This window comes from Mytilus californianus, unplaced genomic scaffold (assembly GCF_021869535.1).
Source record: "Mytilus californianus isolate M0D057914Y unplaced genomic scaffold, xbMytCali1.0.p SCAF_9, whole genome shotgun sequence".
Taxonomy (NCBI): domain Eukaryota; kingdom Metazoa; phylum Mollusca; class Bivalvia; order Mytilida; family Mytilidae; genus Mytilus; species Mytilus californianus.
In genome coordinates, this window is record NW_026262745.1 from 98,105,668 (window position 1) to 98,129,899 (window position 24,232).

At 32.1% G+C, this 24,232-nt stretch overlaps 2 protein-coding genes across 3 annotated transcripts in view; one reads left to right on the plus strand and one right to left on the minus strand.

Moving 5' to 3' along the window:
• The window catches only part of LOC127715520 (uncharacterized), a 248,440-nt gene that overhangs the window by 74,260 nt on the left and 149,948 nt on the right, over positions 1–24,232 (plus strand). The window lies entirely within an intron of this gene.
• Positions 9,733–24,232, minus strand: part of LOC127715518 (uncharacterized) — a 63,952-nt gene continuing 49,452 nt past the window's right edge. Inside the window, exons 7-10 of the mRNA XM_052221575.1 lie at positions 24,087–24,117; positions 21,099–21,373; positions 19,403–19,430; positions 9,733–13,083 (exon numbers count right to left, since the gene is read on the minus strand). Coding sequence (XP_052077535.1) covers positions 12,803–13,083; positions 19,403–19,430; positions 21,099–21,373; positions 24,087–24,117 — 615 coding nt within the window. The 3' untranslated portion in view covers positions 9,733–12,802. The remainder of the gene's footprint in view (positions 13,084–19,402; positions 19,431–21,098; positions 21,374–24,086; positions 24,118–24,232) is intronic.

Sequence of the window (24,232 nt, forward strand, 5' to 3'; positions counted from 1 at the left end):
ATATATGGTTAGAGATGATTTTATATTGACAAATATCTAAACTGACCATTTGAAGAAGAAATTGGAGTTCGATATATTTGTTATTTTACTTTTTTTATAGATAATTGGGCGTACAGTAAGATGTGGACTAAAGACAGACGACGGATTGGATTCTTTATATAATCTTGAACGTTGTAATAATGAACTAATAAACTTTACATTTATAATATTCTGAAATGCTTTTAATTTGTTTATCAGAGTAGTTTCATACAGGTTCTAGGCATTTCATGTCAGAAAACAAGCACATAGGGTAGGCTGACAATAATTTAGGTCGTGTTTTCAAAATATTTAAAAATTGAAGCAGGAGTTGTATAAAATGAATGTAAAACAAAAGTACATGCAGTGATTTCTTTTGGGATATGACTCTGATAAATAAATGTTTCAATTCACAGAGAGACAACTTGGAAATTTTGAATACACACGGATAGCGGTAAAATTGATTCTGATGAAGATTCAAAGTAAATGGAGGTGAGTAAAGAATTTTAGTATAAGTTTATATTCTTAAAAGTTCGAAGCATATAAGCATGCTAAATGTTTTGAAAATATGCCGCACAGCCCCATTTTTTCCCTCACCTGGCCCATTGGGCCAAGTGAGCCTTTCTCACCACATGGCGTCCGTCGTCCGTCGTCTGTCATCCGTCGTCCCCGTCGTCGTCGGTCGTTCTCTGAAAATACTGGATTAAATTTTACCAAACTTGACCACAATCATTATTAGGGTATTAAGTTAACCAAAAATGTGTCCAATGACCCTGCCTGCCAACCAAGATGGCCGACATGGCTAAAAATAGAACATAGGAGTAAAATGCAAGTTTTGTCTCATATTTTGAAAACCGTAATATATAGAGAAAATCTGAGGAGCAAAAATGTTCAGTATGAGGAGCTCTACCAAATGTCTAATTACCTCAAAACTGTAAGGGGACTTCTTATAGGACTTATTTACCTTAAATGACAAATTTTACCATTTTTTCATTTCTGCCTATTATCTTGACAACTATAATGGATACAGGGAAATTTGAAATGCAAAAATGATCAGCAAGACAAGATCTACAAACAAACATGACCGAAATCGTCAGTCGACTCCTTATTAGAGTTATTGCCCTTTGTTGACCTTTTTCACTATTTTTTTGCGTCTTTGTCTTATATCTGAAAAATTGTAATAGATAGATTGTTATGATATTGTAATTATCATGTTTATTTATCTTGGCCTAACTTGTTTTGTGTGGCCTTATAAGATGATTATAGTTGTTTACAAAATAATGATATAATTGAGCAGTCTAGAAATCACTTGAACAATCATAGATACTGAATGAATTATTAGAACTTTCTATTTGACTTGCATAATAATTCCGGAATGATCATAATCTACGATGAGTAATTTAAACTTCTATAGTCTTCTTGAAGTTTCCATTCTACGGTTTTCTAGGAGTTTCCTTTCTACAGTGTTTTAGACGTTTCCGTGACAAGTATATATACAGACACCGAATTTAGACTTATCAGACATTAATATACTTGTATTCTCAGAAGTTCTCTGGAGTTGTTGGATTGACACTTTTATTTACGAACTACATCATGCTAGATTGTGAACTATTGGTCATATTTATTCCACTGAATTCCGTAGAGTTAAGTGAAGAATTCCGGATAAAGAAAAGACAAAGGATCGGAAACATATATTAACATTTAAGTTGACATTTCAATTTGTATAATATTTCTTTTTTTTAAAGATTTTTATAATAAATCATGTTAAATTTTATGATTGATTCGTGTCGTTTGTTGGCTACAATTTAAAGGTGATTTCTGGCCGTAACAAAATGGAAACTTAAATAAGGAAAAATGATCAGCAAGTCAAAATCTGCAATTAAGACACATGGGGAAATTGTCCGACGACTCCTTATATAAGTAATTGCCCTTGTTTTACCATTTTTTTTCGTATTGCCTTATATGATGAAAATAATAATAGATAATTAGAAATTTTAAATAACAAAAATTTTCACCAAGGCAAGATCTACAAACAAGTAAAATTTTGCCGATATTTTAAGTAGACTGCCACTTTTAATTTTAGTGATTGCCCTTACATGAAGATTTGTTTACCCACTTTTGTTTTTTGAGCAAAAACTAAAGAAGATAGAGAGAAAATAGACAGACAAAACGATTAGCAATACAAGATCAACCAACATAAAAGTGATTTTTATCATGAATTATATTCGCATCTACAACGAGAGTGTCCTTTTTGAATATGTACATATACCTAGGTGAGCGACACAGGCCCTTTAGAGCCTCTAGTTTTGACCTTTGAAGAAAACAGTAGTTCATAAGAATTTTCCATTCTATGATAATTTTTTTTAGGAAACTTCATAGTTGAAGTGGCACAGTTTTAGGCGTGAAAGGAGATCCTATGGGAAATTGCGTTGTCAGAAGCGCAACCTGAATATGGTGAAAAAAAGAGAACCTGTAGAATTTCACCAACATCTTGTTTATCTGCAAAGATTTTAATGAAATTAACTCAAATATAAAGTAATAGAAATATTTCATGACGATTGCGAAAATCCTTGGCCTAAAATAGGATGACTCAGCATAAATTCACAGTTTACAGTATAAATAGTTTACCTAAAGCCATGAATGCAAAGTAAATTCATAATAAGCCAACTAAAAGTAATTAGATTTTCATCCATATTTTTGAAAAAAATGGGGCGGGTGGGAGGATTCTTTTTTTTATTTTTTATTTCCTCCAAAACCCTTTTGTAATGTGTTTTTTAAATGCAAGGGTATCACTATATATGGAATTCTACATAATTTTTCATATTCTAAAAGAAATATTTCTGATTGCCACCACTGTTCTACATGTAATTGCCTCTTTAGAAACCTATTTTCAGTAAATAGCAAAAACGTTAAGTAATGCATTCTTTTAATACAAAAATAAGGAGATGTGGTATGATTGCCAATGAGACAAATATCCACCAAAGTTCGAATGAAGTGGATTAAGGAATTATAGGCAACCGCACAGCCTTCAACAATGAGAAAAAAAAAACCATACTGTATAGTCGGCTATAAAGGCCACGACATGAAAAATATGAAACAATTCAAAGGAGAAAACTAACAGCCTAATTTATAACAAAACAATTTACAAAAAAAAATTATGACAGACATAAACCAACGACAACCACTAAACTACAGGCTCCTTACTTGGGACAGGCACATAAAGAATGTGTTGGGGTTAAACATGTTTGTGAGTGCTCAAGCCTCCCCTAACCTGGGACAGTGGTATTACAGCACCTGCATCAAAATTATTTTGCTTTCTAAGCTATGGTTTGTAGTGCCCATGACATGAAGTGTACGCAACACAAGTATTATGAGAACAGAGTGAAATGAAAACTCAAACTGTTGAAAATACTAGGGTTGATGCTTTTAACATTCTTATGCAAGATGCAAATATAATTACAATGTGCAACATGAACATAACCCACACTAGCAACAGGAAGAAGTTGTTTAATGGCTCTCAAAGGGGCTGGGGACAGAGGGTGCTTTAATGCGGTTTGTACGTTGGCCGACTTTTTGTACTCAATATACGGTTGTAAATCGAACAAGCCACAAGTTCGTGCTAGTATCAATTTCTTTATTGCAGTCAAGTTTTGTGTACCAATGTGATCCACGATTCTTACGTTTGGATATCATTCAAAGTCCAATTTTCTGCATGACACAAAGTCATTGTATAAATTGTATAAATAAAGAAATCCACGGTTTTCTAATCCCTGAAATTTTTGACATACCGCGATTTGCGTTCTTTGACACCGCCTATTACTCGTAACCCGAATATGTCATGCCCTTTCGGTTTTCAATCTCTATTCTCAGAAGATACTGTTGTCATCATAGAGCAGCAGAATATGTTGACTTAATTATTTCGGATAAAATACTCAAAGAAATACTAAAACCGCTACAGGAAGTTTTGAATGAAACGAAATTATCGGCGGTTACCGGTAAAGGAAATGAACAAAATCCGAAAATCGTAAATTTTCAAAAATAAAAAAAATCGGGGCGGGACGATTTCAGAGGGGCGGGCGGGGATGAAAATCTATCAATTAATTTTAATTGGCCAATTATATTCAGAAATTGGAGTTCGGTATTTTTGTTATTTTGCTTATTGTTAACGAAACTTCATGGTTTAAGATTATTGAATAAATGTAAGTGTAGGTTGCACTTTGTAAACATAGCTGTTTCACAAACCACTCTTCTTTTGGAGAGATATGTTATATAAATAGATATTTTGTATTGTTCACCTATTTGTTCCCAGATATGATCTCAATGTTTTATCTAATAAAGACACAACTTGGGAATTTTACCAGTACAAATACACATGGATAGTGGCCAAATCGATTCTGACGAAGACCCAAAGTGAAGGAAAGGGTCGTAACGAATAGTAGTTTAATTTTATACTCTTTGAAGTTCGAAGCATATAAATGTTATAAAAATATGCTGCACAGCTAGTTGTTTTGAACTTTGAAAAAAGTCATGCATATGAACTTTCCTTTTTAGGATACATATTTTTACGAAACTTCATAGCAAGAAAGGCACAGTTTAAGCCGTAAAAGGGGTTCTTCTGGGTAATCACATTGTTTATATTTACAGAAATACAACCTGTAAGAGTTGTAATGAGTGATTACGAGCTACGTACGGGTTATAATGGTTTATTACAAGTTATTACGATGTATTTACGGCAACATACAACGATTTTTACGATTTGTCACAGATAACTACGAGCTTTTTACAGATTATTACGAGTAAAGAACGGAATGTTACGTTTTATCGAAGCCTTTGCGTTTAGGTTACGACCTGTTTATGTAATGTTACGAACAGTTACGATTTATTTACAATTATTTACTACTTCTTTCGAAATTGCAGCTTTTTTTACCTTTCCTAAAATCATAAATAATACATAAGAATACGTAAAACAAAATATACGTATCTATCCGAAAAGTAATCGCAACTACACATAAAGTTCTCATTATAATTTAACCGTAACAAATCGTTAAATAATTGCTACGAGTAATTTTCGAATTCTTGCAAGCAGTTTACGGATGGTTACGTGTTGTTGCGAGCGGTTTACGAGTAACAAATCGTTAAAAAATTGCTACGAGTAATTTTCGAATTCTTGCAAGCAGTTTACGGATGGTTACGTGTTGTTGCGAGCGTTTACGATACTTACGGATTGTTTCGAGTTGTCTAGGGGAAAATCAATCTGTGGAAAAACTTTGGAAAATTTTTGACATGTCAAAAAATTTGCTTCTTCTGTCACGGATCATTAAGAGTGTTTGCGAGTTGTGGCGAATTATTAACGAATACCATCGAGTTGTTTACGAATAATTGAGATTGATTACGTGTTGGCGAACCGAAAAGACTAGTACGAAAAAATAATGTATGTGAAATGGGCATTATAGACAATCACTATTTCTCCCCTCTGTGATCCACCTTGAGCGTAGATAGAAAATAATTTACTTTCATCACCGTGCTTGTCTATACAATTATTTTTTATGATTTTAGTTTTGGGAACTTTTCATTTACAACTTCATGCAGCATATAGAATAAAATGTGATTGCTTTAAATTTAATTTTGAATGGTGATCTTGATATAGATAGTCATTTAGCAGTAGGGTATACCTTTGTTACAGATGAACACGAATCAGTACGGGAGTGTGATAGTGCCATATGATTAGTTTCAACCTCTCATTGTAATTATGGAAAATTTTGCGTCATTTCGCATACGTGTATAATTTTTTCTTATTTTTTGTGTCATTTTCGAAAATTTCCCTTAGTTTCGCAAACTGTGTTTATTCTGTTTTTTTCCCCCATTTCAATTTTAAACAAACTGTTTGAAGTTACAAAACAGGAGCAGCTATCAAAATGTTATAAATAAAAACTTGTTTCATTCTTTGTTTTTGATAAAAATGAAATTGATGAGTGTAAAGAGCATAATCATGGCATATGAATCAGAATTAAGTAAAACAAATAAAACGCTGTATTCGACATTCTTGATATTTTATTCAGATATCTTGTTTATCATTACATGTATACTAATCATAATGTAACAATATCTTGTTGTCGATGCATGTTCTTTATGTTTCCGGTCCTGAAAACCTGTAACATGTATCTTTAACAATAACACCAAAAATGAACACATTTAAAACTGTAAAGATATATGAAATCTTTTTAGAATTATTAGTTGTGTGCTTTAATGAGTAGTTGTGACTGCGTTTTACACTTTTTACTTTTCTTTACCTACTATGATGAAACAGGTACAGGCGGAAGTGGCCATATTTTTCAAAAACAAAGAAATAATCAACCAAAGACAAGGTCAAGAAATAAAGTATCTGTTTGAGCCAAAATTAATGTCAATAAACATGATATACAGTTAAAAATGATTAAGGAATTACACACTCCTTTTGCAATGCTTATTCATTTTCTCAAAAGAGACTTGTATATCTCAAAAATTGTATAAGCCTTTTAACTTTTGTAATCCGCTAAAACTTATATACATAGCTTTTCTGAATGAATTAACTGCAATGCAAAAATGAATTTTCCAATTTCACAATATTTTAGACGGCTAGCTATATAGAACAGCTATTACTTGTATTTTCTTTTGATTAATTTATTACCGCGCAGATCAACTTCAAATGTAGACGATTTCCGAACGCCCTGTGGATCTTTAAACTCATAACCTTGGATCCTGTCTTACTGCCCCATAGTGCTAAATGACGAGTACAAAATGTTGGTTAAGGATCTCAGGCTATATATATAACTCACATATATGGATATATGTATTCCGAAAAGTCTCGATTCCGATAGAATACAAAAACCACCAATGCATATGCGTGAACCTAGTATGAGTTGTATGAATTTGAAGTCATTTTCATCACCATTCCGTTAAAATAAAACAGTTAGGTATCTATAGTTATTAGCACATCTTACAACTTTTGGAGTTCTGTGAAGAAAAGATAGACTTTCATATTATTAATTAAAAAAAATGAACATGTTTTCCTCTTGAGGAAATTAATACTAAATGCATGTAATTATAGAATAACTAATCGAAGAATTGAAATAGAGAAAAATATTCAACGAGTGACCGAACAACACATTAATTCACGAATGCCCGTAGCGCATGAGTTAATTATCAGTGTTGTTCGGTCACGAGTTGAATATTTTTCGATATTTGAATTCTTTGATTAGTTATTCTTTTTATTACATTGGCAAATGGCATTTTTTAATGAAATTAATGTGGAAAATGTAAGGAACTATATCTTTTTTCTACGCATTCACAGTTTGTTTTGATCCGACGTTATCGACGTCTTGACAACGCCTATTGTTGTATGCCGTCAGAGAGTGAAATAACCACGTTTATTTCACATGTGAAATTATCGGTTTTTATTTGACTGGGAAATCAATGTAATTCATTGCTACCAATGTAATAATTAGATTTAACGCCGTTCGTCGTTTTCTAAATAGATAAAGTCAATTAGAGGAAAATAAAACTGATAATCACGCTCTGCCTCATATTTATGCAACACATACAGTACTTAAATTGTTTTGTTAAGTTCGTGTTCTAAGAAGGATCAGTGTATGGAAGGTCATATCCCAACTTTCAAAAGGTGGCATAATAAGTTGAGCCACTTTATTGAAAAGCCAATTTGACTAACAAATTAACCAAGCAAACAAATTAAAAAAATGAATGATACGAAGTATTAATTTGAATTGGCAAAACAAAAATAACATATAGAATCAAATAAAAATATCAATAAGATAAAATAAACCCAGCTTTTAACTTCATGTATATTTCGGAAGGATAAAATGCGAACAGAAATGAACAAGGTTCGATTTCAAATGTATGTGGCATTAATGGCAACAAAATGCATTTCTATTTCTATTTTATGCCATCTCTTTGTTACGTATTTTGAATTTGCCTTTTGATCGATAAGACACTCTGATGAGTCAAATAACTATAATAAATGTATATGCATAAGTGTGATTACAAGTCTGAATTTCATACTCTACACATGAATGTAATCTGTTATGTTCAATTCAAGGTTTAGCGATAAAGGTTTTACAACATGTATAACATAATATTATCACAATCCATTTAAAAGAGGTTAAATATATCTAATATTTTAAGATTGATGTGAGGAAACGCCGTCAGAGGAGATAAGTTTGTGAGTTGGTTAAATCTAATCAAAAGGGTTTTATACCTCCATTCATAGATGACATTTGAGCAGCATTTTTGAATGTTTGGTTTTCAATTCTCTTCAACTTTGTATTTTATGTGACGTTCCATCTGTTTTGATTCAATTGACATTCATTACTCTTGTGTAGATGACCATCCGGTCTTGTGTACCAAATAATAAATCAGCTATCTACAACGAGTTTGTTTTAACATTCAGAAAAAGATCTGTAAAAGGGGCAAAAAAAAAAAAAACAAACCCCGGAACTAAATTCCACATGGCCATATCTATATTTCATTCAATTTTAATGGGATTAATGCAAGAACTTTTGGTAGAAAGTTGAATGCTTATTCATAGCTATAGATGTGACCTATTCTATGTTATAATTGCATTGATTAAGGACCGATCTCTTCAGTCCGGAGTGAATTTCAATTTTCTTAATAAAGGATGACTTACTTTGAAAAAAGACGTGGTAACCTTTGATAAATTGTATAAGTTGTATCACTTGTATAACCCTGCTAGTTAGTTTGTTTTGTGTTACTTAATACTACATTAGCTAGCCCCCCCCCCCCCCCCATTAGTAGTCATCATTTTTTACCATGATTTCTGAATTTTGTGCAATCCATAATTTACTTGTTCAAATTAGTCATCAATTTGTTGAAAGCTGGACAGTACAGGTTGGTATTTCTTTCTTCTTTGACAAATCTTCAAATGCGGGGCAAACGATACCAGAGGGACATTCAAACTCATAAATCGAACATAAACTGACAACGCCACGGCAAAAAAACAAAAAGACAAACAGACAAAAAATAGCACACAAAACACAACAAAGAAAAATAAAGACTAATCAACACGAACCCCACCAAAAACTGGGGGTGATCTCAGGTGATCCGGAAGGGTAAGCAGATCCTGCTCCACATGTGGCACTTGTCGTGTTGCTCATGTCAATACAAACCAGGTAAATAGTCTAATTCGGTAGGTCACATTCGTGAAAAGGGAACGGGATTGTAGTTAGACATAAGGAACATATCCGATATCATCTGTGAAACGGATATTCCATAACGATCAACCAACTCGTGATGGCGTCCGTAAAATTTACGAAGGGATGATTTCAACGTCACGATTTGGAACTCTTGGTTTAAAAGATTCCTTGTGAGAAGCAACCCTCTATCAAGGAAATCATGATATGAAATAAAGCCCGGGAATATCGTATCAATTGGGAGATATATACTTCGTATGCAGGTGCTGCTTGAATGTTGCTACATAGAAATGGATAAAGAATAGACGTAAGTATGAACCAGGGTTTAACACCACCATATTAAATGTCTGCACCATTCAGGCTATCTGGACCATCTATATATGACTTATATTGGTCTAATTGAATTTCTACTTTATCACACATAAATATACAAAAAAGAAATCAAGTTAAGCAAGGTCCAAGCATATTCGGATCGTTTAATATACTAAATCTAATTTAACAAACAACGCCAAAATTATGACAGATCATTTTTTATTGTAGTTTAAGTAAAAGTCAAATCAAAGTAGTCTGCAGATAAATTTACATAGAAAACATTAACAGGCAAACACCATTTGAAAGGAAACGTACAATTACAACTTTTTGAAATAAAAAATGAAAAAATGTTTTAAAAGTGTAATTTTTCCATAGAAATGATAATTTATAGAAATTTTTTTATAGACTTTATCATTAAGAAATCATAATTTCATGAAATTAGGTATTTATATGGCCCTGATCTATGACTATGTGAACACAAAACATAGAGGTCTCTTCCTGAACGTGACGGAAATTAATCTCAACTTATATTATGAATTTCATTTATAGTCCTCCGAATTGAAGTACTAAAATGTTTTAAGCAAGGACACTATCATGTACAATCAAATCCCAAACCCCTACGCAATACTAAACTTTATCTTTATTATGACCAATACTACTGTAATCTTATTCATTTGTTATTGAAATAATTGATTTTTGTTTTTAATAAAACCGAAACCTTAAAAACTTGAACAATGCAATATGAATTTGTCAAAAACAACTAAGACGAACACTTGCACTGCATAGTAGTGGATAAACAAAAAAAAACATATTTTGTCAAATTAAGCAGGTAGATCTAAAAATTGTTTGGTAATTTGGAGATGAATGAATGTCGTATTCAGTGTGTGAGTGACAGACAGATAATAGTAAAATTGAGAATGGAAATGGAAGAATGTGTTAAAGAGACAACAATCCGACTAAAGAGCAGAAAATAGCCTAAATAGACATAATAAAAAAAATCTTTGTAAAATTTGGATCTACATGTATATAAAAATGCAATCAACTTTCGATACCAAGTGCAGATGAAAATAGACAAGACACGGAAAAACACACAAAAAACGTATCTGAATTTGTATAATACATATAACTTTGTAATAATTAACATTACATTTAAACATTTATACTCAGTCTGTTAGATTTGTAAGCCATTTTCCTCAAATAAAGCATATGTTAGAGACTCTTAATATTGGGTTTCATAAAAGAATGGCTAGTCACATGCGTATACAAAGTCAATACACCATGAATCATCACAACGTAAATAAGATAAACAGATTCTACTGTAACTATTGATTTTTGGTGCGAAATGGTTTAAAAACAATTTTGCCCAAAAATGGTTTGTTTCAATTATCAAAATGTTGAAAATTAAACATTCAATCTATGAACTTTATTAAACAAAACATTGTTATCGGAGTAGAAAAAAATGCTCTTCACACAGCCAGAAATTTCTGTTTATCTACTAATATAGACGAAATGTTCTTGGAAAAAAACCTTGCCAAAGTTGAAAAAATGGAAATTATGGCATTAGAGTCAAATTGTGTCAAAACAACTAATACATTGTCTAAAAAGTAAAATAACAAAAATACTGATCTCCGAGGAAAATTCAAAACGGAAAGTCCGTAATCCAATGGCAAAATCAGAAGCTCAAACATATCAAACGAATGGATAACAACTGTTATATTCATGACTTGGTACAGGCATTTTCTTATGAAGAAAATGGTGGATTAAACCTGGTTTTATAGCTAGCTAGATCCTCTCACTTGTATGACAGTCGCATAAAATTTCATTATATTGACAACGATGTGTGAACAAAACAAACAGATAATATATGGGTAAAAATGTCAAAATAGAGTTACAGCAGTCAACATTGTGTTATAATATCTTAATTACTATAAAAACAAACAAATATGTAACAAAGAAACACAAAAGGCATATAGACAGCGCACATTAGCAAAAATGAAACACAAGAATACAAAACATATTACCATAGCACAATAACACAATGACGGGATGTATAAGTACAGAGCCACGTTAGATATAACAAAGAAACATAAAAAGGCATATAAACAAAGCTCATTAGCAAAAATGAAACACAAGAATACAAAATGTTTTACCATAGAACAATTAGACGATGACGGAATGTATAAGTACAGAGCCACGTCAAATGGATATCACCAAACCAGACTAAACAGTAAAAGTAATATTCATAAAGACAAATAAAAGAATACTATAACAAGTTATTAAGATGACAAACAACGTTAGTACCCAGAATCTATACTCCAAGACCATTGTGTATTATTTGTGAAATTGATAGGGAAAATATTTATCAACAAGGTCTTGGTAACTTCGGATGAACTTTTTTTTAAAAAGTACGAGACGTTTTTTTGTTAAAGTCTTAATTATGGCATACAAAAATGTAACTGACAATGGAAATATAACTTTGTATTTGAAGACCCATTCATATATATATATTTATCCCTTATCAAATTGTGAAATAAAAATAAGGAGATGTGGTATGATTGCCAATGAAACAACTATTCTCCAAAGTTCAAACGAAGTGGATGTAAGCAATTATAGGCCACCGTACGGTTTTCAACAATGTGAAAAACCCATACCGTTTTGTAGGCCTTAAAAAGCCCCGACATGAAAAATATGAAACAATATATATATATTCAATTGACAAAATTAACGGCCTAATTCATAACAAAACAAATCAAGAAAAACAAATATGACAGACATGAACTAACGACAACCAATGACCTACATGCTCCTGACTTTGGACATGCACATAATGAATGCAGCGGGGATAAACATGTTTGTGAGTGCCTAACCCTCCCCTGTAACAGCACAACATAAGAACAAACTATCAAAATTACTTGAAAAAGGCTTAACTCATTAGATCGATAAACAGTAGAAAAACATCAAACACAATTAAAGACCGGACGTGGCAGGTTATTTATATCTCCCTCTTCCCTAACAACAAAAACGACACTACCTACAGATCTGAGAGTACTCGCAGTTACTGACAGCTAGTTCAAAGCCAATGACAACTTATAAAAAATCATGTATCTAAGACTATCAAAAATATCCATTGGAGTTAGTGTTAAGACGTCATTAATGGTAACAAAAAAACACGACCTTGAACTATGCCAAAATATAGGTATTGACAGATTGTAGTCAATACTGTATTGTTCACATAATTTTACAATATAAAATGTAAAACATTTTTATATTTTCTACTTGTATTCCTCTTGAAGGAATCTCAGTCCTCCACAGTCTACTCGCTGGAGAGCAATCATAAGAATATGAACTGTTGCATTTTCCTGTTTTTTCCATTTTTTCAGTATGTCATATATTAGATCATACATATCTTTTGGGAATCTGTACATGCTTTCTTCGATACTGCTGAAGCTTATTCCTAGTTCAATACCAAGGTGTGTATAACAGTTTCCTAGCTGGCGAGACAATTGTTGTAGGACTTCATCCGTTGGTGATATTTGTCGACTTTCTGCTTTGTCTAATAATTATAAATGAAAAAATAAATGACACCAAATGGTCAAGATAAGAAAACGAAAAAAGTTTTGAGACTAAAATCACATGTTGTGCCTTTACCAAGTCGGGCTATTAGGACCATGCATGGTTTATTTGTCTATATTATCATGTTATTATGATGTTGGTATCGCCTGTCCAATATTCAGCTTTCCCCTACAATAATACTGTATACTAGTTCAGTGAAATGGACGCCACACTGATTTCCGAAACATATAAAGGAAAAAAAAAAATACAAGTCAAAACTAACAAAGGCTAAGGGTTCCTGACTTTGGACAGGTCCAAACATTTGACGGGATTAAATATGTGTTGTGAGATCTGGATCTCAACCCTCAACTATATCTCTTGTCAATGTGGAAGACAAATGCATACAAAAATAGGTGCAATAAAATTCAGCTTAAAAGGAGTCCGAGTCCGGCGATAGAACAGGTAACAGAAGAAGCTAATCAAAATGAAAATGATAACCATAAATTACTAAGTGACTACTAGAAGTTACAGACATCCAGCTCCAGACATCAATTAAACTGATCAAAAGATTATGTCTTTATATGAAAATCAACCACAAACCCTCCCGAAGCTTGTAACCACTTATATCTCTACACGTTTTGAAATTTCTTTAAAAAAATGAAGATATACGTTTAATTATTTGAAAATACGAAAGTTAGAAATGTAAAATGAGTGCCGATGAGACACATGCCTATGAATACCAAAGGACAGAGACTTGATTAATAAAAAGTCGCCGTATGGACTTCAACAATGAACAAACTAAAATTCACTGGATGTAGTTTGCTTTAAAGGCAATTAGATGACAACACTGAAGTAATGCAAAAGAGGAAAAAAGGCACAATGATTCATTCTGATAGAACATAATCGGTAAAATGACAGAGTTAAGGATGAACGACTGAAATCGGCTTTGTATGAGATTAATGGACGCTATAACAAATTGGTTGGCAGATACGATGTGTCTATGTCCAAACTCACCAGCATATATTCGCACTTTTAGATGTTTAGATACCAGTAAAGACGGTAATTTTATCGCTTGTGTCCTATTCCAGAGTTATGATATTTTGATTGAAAACGGATTCGAATGTTAGAGGATGCATGCATAACAGGAGACGATAACTCTGCCTGAGTTTTTGTGTGTTACCTTGATTTCTCTTTTATTTATCGAATTTCGAGATTAATCATCGGTTAACTAGCTTCCCCTTTATTTATTCATTTAAACTATCTTTATGTTTTACCTTTTCCCAGTGGTCATAAGAGAATAGAATATTGATCTACATGTATATTCGATATTTGCATATTGAAATTTGTTTGTTTCTGAATGAAATAGTTAAATCAATTTGTGCATGTAACTAATCACAGGTATCAAAGTATGATTACTTAAATTGTACGTCAACACTATAATATCTCTATGGGATTAAAGCTTCCTAACAGCGGATCCCTACTGTCGGTTTCATTATAAACGGATGTTGCAGATTTAAGTGATCAGTTATTTCCTGGGATAAGAATCACAAGGTACACTTAAGAGAAATGTTTTGTTAGTGACAATAATAAATTTTTAAATAGCAGACCACAATCAACTGACTATTACCATCATTGACCACAACACTGTTTGGTCTACGGAAGAAGAGAATAACACGGGAAAGATTTGGAATAGGAAAATTGAAATCGTGGCACCAAATGAGATCAATGAAAAGGTGTACTTCAAATCGCAGAGAACTTACCAATGCAGCTGGTTGTAAAAGTTTCATTTGCAGCCTCTGTTGTAAACATCGAATTTGCAGAAAGGGTTTTTGTTTTTAATTTGCATTACGTTCAAGATTGTATTAGCCGAAGCCGAACAGTTTGATAAGATTCATTTTGCTTGATTCTGGTAAAGGATATCTTTAATCTGAAATATTCATGTTTACTTGTATTTTCCGTTTCCTTTTATGCAAATCCGGCCCATAGTGTCAGGTGAGCTTTACGCATCAATGGCTGCCGTCGTACTACGTCGTTCGTCAGTGTTAAATTTTTTTACAAAATCTTTTTCTGTAAAAGTGGGCAAAATTTAATAAAACTTGGACACAATTAACGCTAGTGTTTTTAGTTTCACAAGTGTGTCCGATGACCATGTTTACCAAATAACATGGTCGACATAACTAAAAACAGAACATATTGTTAAAATATAACGTTTGTCTGATATCTTGAAAACGGCTATGAAAAGAGAAAATTTAACAGCGACCAAAATGATCAGAATGCTGACAAAAACGTATGTTTTATTCACATCAAAACTATCAGACTACTTCTTAAAGGGTTTATTACCCTTAGATCACGAATTTTACCAGTTGCTTTTCATTTTGACTATTATCTTGAAAACTTGAATAGAGAGAAACTTTCATTATTATAAAAGACTGATAAGACAAGACTTACAAATACGTTAAAATTGTCGAAATCGTCAGACGACTCCTTATTTGGAGCTATTGCCCTTTAATGACGATTGTTACAATTTTTTTGAGTTTTGCCTTATATTAGAAAAACAATAAAAGATAAACAAAACATATATATGACAAAGTTATCATCAAGATAGGATCTACAAATAAGACAAGGATGGTTGAGATTGTTGCAGTAACTGCCCTTTAACGCCGATTTTTAACCATTTTTGCGTTTTTGCATTATTTCCGAAGAATAGTTAGATTAAAACTCAAATATGATCGGTAGGACAATATCTACAAATAAAATTAATGACCTTACTGAAGTAATAGTTCTTTAATGACGATTTTATGTGTTTAATCGTAAGCCGGATCTTTTTTACTGTTCTTACTCTGTGATAGGGATTTTAACCAACTTTTGCGTTTTTAAGATCACCTTTCCTAGGTGAGCTGTTGCCATCACTTGGCGGTCGTCGTCGTCAGTACGGTGTTAACTATTGCAAACATCTTCTCCCCTGAAACTACTGAACCAATTCCAACCAATGATCATCAGTGTATCTAGAATAAATTTTGTGTTTTATTTTCTGTTTCGTCAAAAAAACATGGCCGCCATGGCTAAAAATAGAACATAGGGGTAAAATGCAGTTTTTGGCCTATACCCCAAAAATTAAATTATTAAGAGCAAATCTGACAGGGGTGAAATGTTCATTAGGTCAATTTCTATCAGCCCTGATATTTTCAGATGAATCTGTTGGGTTGCTGCCACTAAATTGATATTTTTTTTAGGAAATGTTGCAGTTTTTGGTTATTATCTTGAATATAATTATAGATAAAGATAAACTGTAAACACCAAAAATGTTCAGCAAAATTAGATCTACAAATAGGTTAATATGACCAAAATTGTCAATTGACCCCTTTAGGAGTTATTGTCCTTTAAGGACAATTTTACACAATTTGTTAATCATGCTTTCTAACTTTAAAAAATCTTCTCCTTTGATTCTGCTGAATAAATTTCAGCGAAACTTGGGCTGAATGAGTTACAGAGTATCTGGTATAAATTTTGTATCTTATTTCCTTGTACGTTAAGAAACATAGCCACCATGGCTGAAATAAAACAAAGGGGTAACATGCATTTTTTTTTTTGCTGAAGAAAATATGACAGATACAAAGAACATTTAAATGGCATTTTTAGCCACTCATTAGTATATGTTGAAAAGCAAAAATAATCATTGATGAAAGACTTAAGCAATTAAATAACAGGTGAGCGATTCAGGCTCTTCAGAGCCTCTTGTTTTTATCTTGAAAAGGTATGGTAGATATATATGCACTTTAAATTGCAAAATTGAACAGCAAGTCAAGATCTGCAAATAAACCAAATGTTGCCGAAATCGTAGACTCTTGATGGGAGTGATTGCCCCTGAATGTGGATTTTGTTTTGCCTATTAATGTGTTTTTGGCGAAAAGTAAAGTAGATAGAGGGTATTGAGAAACAGAAACATGATCAGTAAAACAAGATCTACAAACAAGATATAATTCTGTCATGAATTTTACTCTAGTCCACAATGTTGGAGAGTGTCCATTGTTGAAAATGCACATAGACCTACATGTAGGTGAGCGACACAGGCTATTCAGAGCCTCTAGGGTAATATCGGTATTGTTTCGTACTCTTTGCATGCGTATATGAGTTCTTTATTTTGTACAGGACCGTTTTTTAAAACGACCCATCGTCCTCGTTAGAAAGATAAGTCTTTGGAAATGACCAAACAGCAAGTATAATAGTTACTATATATTTATATCATAGGCACTTAATATTTCGAACGCTGGTATTTCTTAGTCCTAAGAAATCAGATATAAAAGGTATATAGTTTGCAGTTTTAATTACACATAGACAGACATATCTAAATATAATGCATAGTGATTGCATGCTAAAATAGAATATAATCCTGCAATGATACAAAAGAGATTAGTAGATGATTGTTCATGTACACGTAAAAATACTTCTTGTATTGTGATTAGTCGTCCTTGTTCAATACCTACGAGAAAGTAAAAACTCCGAAACGAAAGCTGCATTTTAATCAGCTATAGTTAGATGAGGGGTAAGGCATCTAAGCAATGCTACGGTGTGTTGCCGTAGACGTGATAAGTAAAAGTACCGATTCCAGTCAAAATGGGGAGGAAGTAAAGAATCGGATCGTTTCTAACATTATCATGTTCATTTTCTAGGCAACCTACTTTTTAAACTTTAAAAATGTAGACATTGAAGAGAAGATTTGTTGTCAATTTAGCTCTTCAAAAAAAGATAAATCTATTCACACGTCATCATTACGATCATTAAAAGACAATTGTATTTAAAACAAATGGATAGATTAACTATACAGCATCATTTATTGTACGTTTTTTGTCAACCTAAAACTATTGTCTGATCGTTTATTAGGGGCGATCTTTTAAAGTTTTAAAAACACGAAAAAAAATTCTATTGAAATATTTCTTTGGAGAGCACACAAAAAATCTTCAGACATGGAAGACTATAATTCTCAGATAACACACATAAATACAATTCATTTTGAAGTTATGCATACAGGATAAAGTTTGTCGTAATGAGCTTTTAGTAAGATTGAAGGCGGTTGTTAATGAACGGAGTGTCCGACGTTTCTTTTTGAGTACATTTCATGAAAAAAATAATTAATATGCCTAAATTCTTATTAACAAAATGAGTTCACGAACATTTAAAAAAAAATACAAGTAATAAGTATACTCATTGTAAAGTGTACTTTGACCTATAATTTTTAACATTTTATACATTGTGACTTTTTTAAAGAGTTGTGTCATTGGCATTCATGCCACATCTTCTTATTTATAAAAAGTTTTAACATTTGTAGTTGCACGAAGATTTTTTTGTTATTTCACTTGTCCCATTTATTTATTTTTTGGTACTTTGAATGTTTAATGGCATTATATCAACATGTAGCCTGCATATCTAAAAGTACAATAACACCTGAACCGAAATACTGGATCAAATATGTTTGGTGTGTAACTTTTATAGTCACAATAGTCAACAATAACACGCCTTAACGTAATGACAGACCCGATTGTTTTTTTTTTCGATAAGATTATTGTCAATTTTTGGATTTCTTTCCCAAAAAAATGCTGTTTGGGCCAGAGATGCAAACTTTTAAAGGCCATAGAAACACATGTAAACAATTCAAATACGAGTTTGATTTTTTGTGTGTAATTTCAACTGGATATCAGTCTTTTGCTTTTGTTATAAACAGTAAAAAGTGTTTAACTGCAATAACATATTGAATTGAATTGAATTGTAATTTAATTTAGCAGACCCATTAGATTAATATTGATACTGTATAAGTTTGAGGTAAGAATTTTATCCTTTAAAAGATATGACAAAAGATACTTCTATGCACATCTAGACAATCCGGCTTCATATCGTTCTTTAAAAGGATTGTTGTGATTGAATTTAAGTTATCTAGTATAAAAACGAGAGATTTCCATCAATCTCTTTTATGTTAATTCCAAGAACGAAAAGGAATAGTAATGACCGTAGCGTAGAAAGGCACTGTTTTCTGTTCCGATAAACAAGACTTTGCTCTGGATTGTATTCCTGGGTTTTTCTTTATAAAAACAATTTAGGAATGTTTGATAGATTTGGGCCAAACTTATCAACGATAGCTGAAACAGAATGACCTCAATGAGTATCGGGTTGATATAAGTAAGGCTGGGCAAAGCGTATTTGACATCATACAATTGTGATATGCAAAAGAAAAACGGAGATTTGTAGAAGGAAACATGTACAGCGAAGAGCGATAGATATTAGTTAATTGTTGACACAGGTCGTGTATATCTGTTATGTATACTCACTGAACAAATTTGTTTGTTCTCTTGATATCTACAAAATAAAAATTCGTTACAACATAGTTACTACATTATTTTTTTTCAGTATATCTTTGAAGACACAAAAGTTACGAGCAATCATGAAGTATAATTTTCTTATGTATGAACACAGTTTCATAAGTGAATGGCACAATTTATAAATGCTTTCCTTATGTTAAAACAAATATGTAAAAGTATTTCGAATTAATGAAGAAGAATGTCGTAATACTACTACTGTAAAACTTTAGATGCATATTTTGATAACTGTTAACCAACTAATTTTTGAGAGCGATTTATTTTCGCAACTTTTGCAAAAGGAATAATTACGCAAACATTTAAAACCTGGGTCTTTCCTTGTCTAACTACATCAAGTCAATTTGAAAATCGCGAAATTAGATCGCCGCGAATTGGGATAAAAAAGGCTAAACGCGAAATGAAGTATCTGCGAAAATAAGTCGGTTGATAGTATTTTGAATTTATCGTGAAGGTTGTGGTTGTATTGTTATACTTGTTTCATTCGAGTAATTAAAAGTGGGAAATATAAGATTTCATATTCCTTGTTCAATATTATAAAAAAAGAGATGTGGTATGATTGCCAATGAAACAAATATCCACCAAAGTTCAAATGAAGTGTATGTAAGTAATTAAACATCTTATAGGGAACTATACTGCCTTTAACAATGAGTAAAATCTATACTGTATAGTCGGCTATAAAAGACCTCGATTTAAAAAAAAATGAAAGCATTCAATTCAGAAAAATAACAGATTAATTTATATATATATAAAAAAAGAATGTAGGAAAAACAAAAATGACAGACATGAACCAAAAACCACCACTGAATTACATGCTCATGACTTCGAGCGGCACTTTACAAGCAGAAAAACATCTAACAAAAACACAGACTGTACCTGGCAGGGTATTTATACATCCCTAAAATAAAATTTAAAAAAAACAAAATACAGATCTTAGAGTACTCGCAGTTACTGATCGCTCGCTAAATCAAAGACAATAACAACTCATAAAAAATCATGTATCTATAATTTGTATATTCTATTTTAATATTAGAGCAATTTATAGAAACATGTTATGTTAAGAAATTACATAAGTGTCTCGCCCCGAATGTGTAACAACATTAACACGTAGTTGCAAATCTTAAACAGAAAATATAAACATAATATTAAACTATAGCACAACTCAAGAATATATTCTGGAAAGTAAAGAGAACCTTAAAATTATCTAGAACCCATATAAGACCTTGCAGCCGATTTAAAAACATCAACCAGAAATGTCATGTCAAGGAAAATGAAATAAAAAGAATAACAGTATCAGGTTCCTTGAAAGGGTTCATGACTTACACAAATCAATTTCATTTTTGAAAAATTTTAAAGAACAATTCATTGCATTGCTTGGTTAATAAGAAAATTAAACTATTTTCTTCAAAATAATAAAAAAACAACATAAATGAATACAAAAAAGTAAAATAAAGACAAAAAAACCGAACTCCGAGGAAAATTCAAAACGGAAAGTCCCTACTCAAATGACAAAATCAAAAGCTCAAACATATCAAACACACGAATAACAACTGTCACATTCCTGACTTGGAACACTGGTTACAATTTTAATATAGGTTAATTAACGCAATGTAGATGTGATGAAATATCAAAAGAATGTCGTAAATACAACCTGGCAAAGATAATGAGGCCTCTTTATTTCTGTAAGAGCGTCTAATAAATCCTGTAGTCTGATTGTTTCATTTTTCTTTTTCCATTTATATAATGCCATCAATTTCCTGCACATTATCTCAGTTCGTGGGTAACAATGTTCAATTTCGTCTAAATCAGCACGTGTCATATCTAGAGAAATAAAGAACTCCTCGAACTCGTTGACACTTAACTGTGTAGCTAATCTAACCAAGTGTTTGTCAGTTGGACTCAAAGATAAAAGTTCCTTTGGAGGACCTATGAATAAAGACATACACCATTTACTTAATAAAAAAAAATCATACGAATGCGTGTTTTTTTGTAAATTGATAAGTCGTCTTATCTTTTTTATGTTTTATTTTGATGTTCTGTTAAGAAATGGTCAAAATGAAATCAATAAGTTTTTATTAGATTGATGCCTTTACTTGAGCAGTCTTTTGAAAGTGGGAATAAATGATGGTAATTTGTGATTAAAACTACAGTGCAAACTATCTTACTTAAAGATATTTTTTCATATTTAATAAAGTTGTTTCTGCTTTAGAGCGTTTCATCATCCATGTAAATACGATATGTACTTGATATCCAATTATCCTATATCTATTCACAATACAAAATTAAAAAGGAAGTGATATTGCAATATATATATATATATATATATATATATATATATATATATATATATATATATATATATATATATATATATATATATACAAGTCTAAATTGAAAACAAAGTTCAAACCTATGATTGCGTTGGATAAAAACCGCAATTTTTATACGAGTGCATGCAAAATAAATTTCTTGTTAGAGGGGTCTAAATACAGCACAAACAACATTTTTCCAAAAGACCGAAAAAGTGAAAAAGTATATTTTAACAAAACGCATTTGACTAGCAGGTCGAACAACTGATGTTCTTAAAACCTGCTGACTGCCATTGGCGATTGACAAATAAACGGATCACCAGATGTAAAAAATGGATCTTATTATTAATTTATTACCAAACGGAAAACAATAAACTTGCGGAAAAGAGGGTATATCGCAAACATGAGGTGCAAAAATTTGTACACCATATCCGGATTTCGACAATTAATGTCTCTTCAGTGATGTTAGGAATCGGAACGGTTATTGGAAGGCCATATAATTTACCTCAATTTATGATAGACTCTTGAATTTTGAAAGAGTCGAAATAGGATGAACGGACCATATAAACCCGAAGGCAAATATAATACAAGTCCAAACGAAAAAATATAAACAAGTCTAAATTGAAAACAACGTTCAAACCTATGATTGCGTTGGATAAAAACCGCAATTTTTATACGTGTGCATGCAAAACAAATTTCTTGTTAGGGGGTCTAAATACAGCACAAACAACATTTTTCCATAAGGTTTTTCTTCTTATGGAGTTTGATTCATGAAGTACAGTGTCTGACGTCTTCACTCCGATCTTCATGTTATCATGTGTGTTCATATTTACATACGGTGATATCTAAGTTTAATTAACCTTTCGACTTTACCCAATACGTTTGAATTCATTCCATGTACACAACAAAATGTAAAAGTAGTTAATACTTAAGCAAAGTTTCAGTCCCTAACTCTTAACAATAAACAAAATACAATTATGATATACAGAGTTTGACTAAGTTGAACAAAAAAAACGGAAATAGCAATTTATATATTTGGTGCATGTACTGCGCTTTTCTGGCCTAAACTTTATAAGCAATACGTAAACTCGAAAATTGTGAACGCCAATAACGTATAAATAATTCAATAAGGGTGAAAGAGGGGCGAAAGATACCAGAGGGACATTCAAACTCATAGATCGAAAATAAACTGACAACGCCATGGCTAAAAAAAAAGGACAAACAGACAAACAATAGTACACAATACAAAACTAAAGACTAAGCAACACGAACCCCACCAAAAACTGAGGGTGATCTCAGGTGCTCCAGAAAGGTAAGCAGATCTTGCTCCACATGTGGCACCCGTCGTGTTGCTCATGTTATTACAAACCCCGTAAATAGTCACATTCGTGAAAAGGGAACGGGAATGTAGTTACGACATTAGTAATATATCCGATATCATCTGTGAAATGGATATTCCATAACGGTCAACCATGCATGAAAGACATGGGACCAAAATTTATTAAAACAACAAGTCAACAAAGAATTAAGGTCAATTGGGGTATAAATCATGTTAGAACTGACTATGGAGGAAATGCTACCATTGGGGACCAGTAGCCCACTATATACAGCTAGCAACGGTATTGAACTAACGCTATAGAATTGACATAAAATATTTGCTGAACAAAATTTAATTTACTTCAGCAGATTAGCATGTTGAAATTTTATTTCTTTTCAGTATTGGTAAAGGCGAACAAGTTTGAAAATGCAAACTTTCAAAAGCTAATAGAACGGAAAATGCCAAACATGCATAGCCAAATACAGAATAAAAAGCAGAATAATGCACGAGGGGTGCATTCCTTAGTTCAGGAATATTTCTTTTGTTCAATATACCCAAATGAAACAATATCCGTATCATCATGTGTATCTTGATACCAGTCTGGAAGATTTAAGCTATTAGACTGATAAGACCCGCATGCATTTATGATACCAAATTCACTTCACAAGAGGCGTTTTTCAACATGTAATGCATCATATTTGATGTCTGAGGCAAACATGTTTTAATATCAAAACCAAAAGCAATGTACAAACATTAAAGGTCTGACCAAAAATTACTTAATAGTATAACTAATTTCGGATATAAACTTGTTTACATGGCTTGAATTGAACTGTTTCCTTATTGTACGAAAACGGATTGTAGCATGTTTTAAATAAACTGAAATTGACTTTAAAGATTAAGTGCGCAAACAAATTGCAACGGACCAAAAGACGGACGTATGGATAACATGATTAGCCTAAAGTTGTCATTAACAACTAGCTTAAACAATATATGTGCACATGTTTATACTCACCTTTACACATCGTACCGCATGTTCTTGTGTTCTTAAAAATATAGAAATATTGTAAATTGATAACATTTTTGTCAACCGGCTGTTACAGTTCATACTATGGCAATTAAATTCCGTTTTAAAAAATAAATGCAATGAATGAAAACATA